This window comes from Equus quagga, chromosome 13 (genome assembly GCF_021613505.1).
Source record: "Equus quagga isolate Etosha38 chromosome 13, UCLA_HA_Equagga_1.0, whole genome shotgun sequence".
NCBI classification, from domain to species: Eukaryota; Metazoa; Chordata; class Mammalia; order Perissodactyla; family Equidae; genus Equus; species Equus quagga.
Window position 1 is genome coordinate 103,538,920 of NC_060279.1, and position 3,297 is coordinate 103,542,216.

Genomic DNA, 3,297 nt, shown 5'->3' on the forward strand with positions numbered 1-3,297 from the left:
CGTCCGTCGGGGTTTGGCTCTCAGCCCAAGGAGCAGTGGGCGTTCCGCCGTGGCCTCTCCCCGCCAGCGCCGCGCTCCGGCCCCACTCACCGCCCCCTCCGGAAAACAGGCGCTAAGACCCAGGAGGCTCCGCGCCGCCGTCGCCGGTGGTCAGATTTGGACACTAGAGGGCGACGGCTGCCCCGGTATAAATGCGGGGCCCGCGTGGGCCTGGCCATTCGCGACCGGGAGCTGCGCGGGCGCGAGAGAGTAGGGGCTCCGGGTGGGCGGCGGCAGCAGCGGCGCCCCGCGCAGGCTGGAGGCCGCCGAGGCTCGCCATGACGGGAGGACTGTAGCTCCCCCATGGAGTCGGCCGACTTCTACGAGGTGGAGCCGCGGACCCCGATGAGCAGCCACCTCCAGAGTCCCCCGCACGCGCCCAGCAGCGCCGCCTTCGGCTTTCCCCGGGGCGCGGGCCCCGCGCAGCCCCCCGCCCCACCTGCCGCCCCGGAGCCCCTGGGCGGCATCTGCGAACACGAGACGTCCATCGACATCAGCGCCTACATCGACCCGGCCGCCTTCAACGACGAGTTCCTGGCCGACCTGTTCCAGCACAGCCGGCAGCAGGAGAAGGCCAAGGCGGCCGCGGCCCCTGCGGGAGGAGGCGGCGACTTTGACTACCCGGGCGCCCCCGGGGGCCCCGGCGGCGCCGTCATGCCCGGGGGGGGCGCACGGCCCTCCCCCCGGCTACGGCTGCACGGCGGCCGGCTACCTGGACGGCAGGCTGGAGCCCCTGTACGAGCGCGTCGGGGCGCCGGCGCTGCGGCCGCTGGTGATCAAGCAGGAGCCGCGCGAGGAGGACGAGGCGAAGCAGCTGGCGCTGGCCGGCCTCTTCCCCTACCAGCCGCCGCCGCCGCCGCCGCCCCCGCACCCGCACCCGCCGCCCGCGCACCTGGCCGCCCCGCACCTGCAGTTCCAGATCGCGCACTGCGGCCAGACCACCATGCACCTGCAGCCCGGCCACCCCACGCCGCCGCCCACGCCCGTGCCCAGCCCGCACCCCGCGCCCGCGCTCGGCGCCGCTGGCCTGCCAGGCCCCGGTGGTGCGCTCAAGGGGCTGGGCGCCGCGCACCCCGACCTCCGCGCGGGCGGCGGCGGCGGCGGCAGCAGCGGCAGCGGCAGCGCAGGCAAAGCCAAGAAGTCGGTGGACAAGAACAGCAACGAGTACCGGGTACGGCGCGAGCGCAACAACATCGCGGTGCGCAAGAGCCGGGACAAGGCCAAGCAGCGCAACGTGGAGACGCAGCAGAAGGTGCTGGAGCTGACCAGTGACAATGACCGCCTGCGTAAGCGGGTGGAACAACTGAGCCGCGAACTGGACACGCTGCGGGGCATCTTCCGCCAGCTGCCTGAGAGCTCCCTGGTCAAGGCCATGGGCAACTGCGCGTGAGGCGCGCCGCGCGGGACCGCCCTGGACTGGCCCCTGGCTGGGACCCCGGGAGTGGTTTCGGGTCTCAGGGTCTCCGGATCTCCAGACTGCCCGAGCCGTGCAAGCCAGGACTAGGAGATTCCGGTGCCACCTGAAAGCCTGGCCTGCTGCGCGTGCCCCCTTCCTTCCTCTGCGCCGGACACGGTGCGTCTAAGATGAGGGGTCAGGCCGTGGTTTCTCCTTGCGAAAGAGGAGACGCGCCGTGGGGCTGAGCCGGCAGCCTGGCAACTCTAGTATTAAGGAATAACCTTGTGCCTTGGAAACGAAAACTCACTGCTCCCATTCCTACCGAGTAGGGGGAGAAAATATGTGCCTTGTCATTTGATTTGGAGGGTTCCTGCCTCTTCCCCGAGGCTGCAACAGGCCGGCCTCAGGAGGACGGCTCAGGGAGCAGAGATCCCAGCAAGCCAGCCCTCGCCTCCTCAGCGCCTGTCCTTGGAGGGGAGGAAACACAGGGCTCTGAACCTAAGCTTGTTCCCCTAGTTTTACATGAAGGTGGAGGGTCCCTAGTTCCCTGTCTCTAACCTCCCAGCCTGCAACAACAGGCTGGACTTCCCGGGGCAGAACTCACTGAGATGGGGGGCACCAGGTGACCAGTGGGAGCGCCCCACCCCCAGTCAGACCAAAAAGCTGGGTCGCTGCTTAGCTATAAGGACGTATGTTCATGGGAGTTGAGGCCTCGTGGAAGAGGGAGCCTAGAGATGGGGCTGGGGGCTGGGGGGAGGTACACTGGGACCAGCAGCCTCGTCTGTACTGTATGTCCCCAGCATTGCTGTACAAATATGAAGCACCATCGGCCCATCCCGGAGGGACCAAAGTTATGAGAAGCTTGTCAAATATTTTGCTTTATCAGCCGATATCAACACTTGTATCTGGCCTCTCTCTCGGTGTCCCAGCGGTGCCTTGTGCAATGTGAGTGTGCACGTCTATGCTAAACTACCATTTTATTTGGTTTTTGTTTTGTTTTGGTTTTGCTCAGATACTTGCCAAAATGAGACTCTCCGTCAGCAGCTGCAGGGAGGGTCTGCAGCTCTCTTTCCTCTTGGTTTGGGGATTGCTTTTGCTCCCCGGGGAACCAAAGAGGTGAGGTGGGCTTCCCTTTCCTCTCAGCCTTCCCTGGGGGTGGCTGTGGGCCTCCGGCCGGGGCTGCCCACAGGCTGGTTCCCCAGAGGCCCTGGCTCCTGGTCTGGAAGGGAGGCGGCCCAGCCTCCGGCCAGCACGCACAGACCGCTGGGCCTGGGAGCAGGGAAGGGCGGCTTGGTTCTCTTCCTTGGGGAGAACGTAGAGTTTCATGCTAGATGTTTTATGTATTATATCTATAACATAAACATATCAAAGTAAATTTTGGTGTCTTTTTAAAACTAGAAAAGCTACTTCCAAGGTTTTCCGTGGGCCGGGTCACATTTGTAAATAATCGCAGCATATTCCTTGGCTGACATCCTGGCTCTCATCAGCTCTCCACCCATCCCGAGCTCCTCTTTACATTAAGGGGATGATTTCCCCCAACCAAGACAGATAAACGGGAGAAGGACAAGAAGGCTCAAGCTGAGAATGCCAAAGGCTGAAGAGAGAGTCTCCTGGGGTGGTGTGGGGGAGGGGTGGGGGGAGGGGATATCAGGGGGCCTTGCTATAGCCTTTCTTCAGCCCCTGGGAGGAGAAGAGGGACTCAGAGAGGGAGTCTGCAGTTGCCACGGCCTCTGTGGCATGTGGGCAGGCCTGGCCCAGCAGTTCCAGGCTCCAGGGGCCCTTTGGCACACTCTCTTCCAGATCCCTCACAGCCCCAGCTCTGGAGCAGCCTCGCTCACACCTGCCTTCGCTCCAGCCTGTCA

The 3,297-nt window shown here is 64.7% G+C and overlaps 1 protein-coding gene across 1 annotated transcript; it reads left to right on the forward strand.

Moving 5' to 3' along the window:
• Positions 1-227: 227 nt before the first annotated feature.
• On the forward strand, positions 228-2,810 carry CEBPA (CCAAT enhancer binding protein alpha). The gene is given in 2 exon segments (XM_046682368.1): positions 228-696; positions 698-2,810. Coding segments are annotated over 2 exon segments (1,086 nt in total). The 5' UTR covers positions 228-342; the 3' UTR covers positions 1,430-2,810.
• Positions 2,811-3,297: the final 487 nt, after the last annotated feature.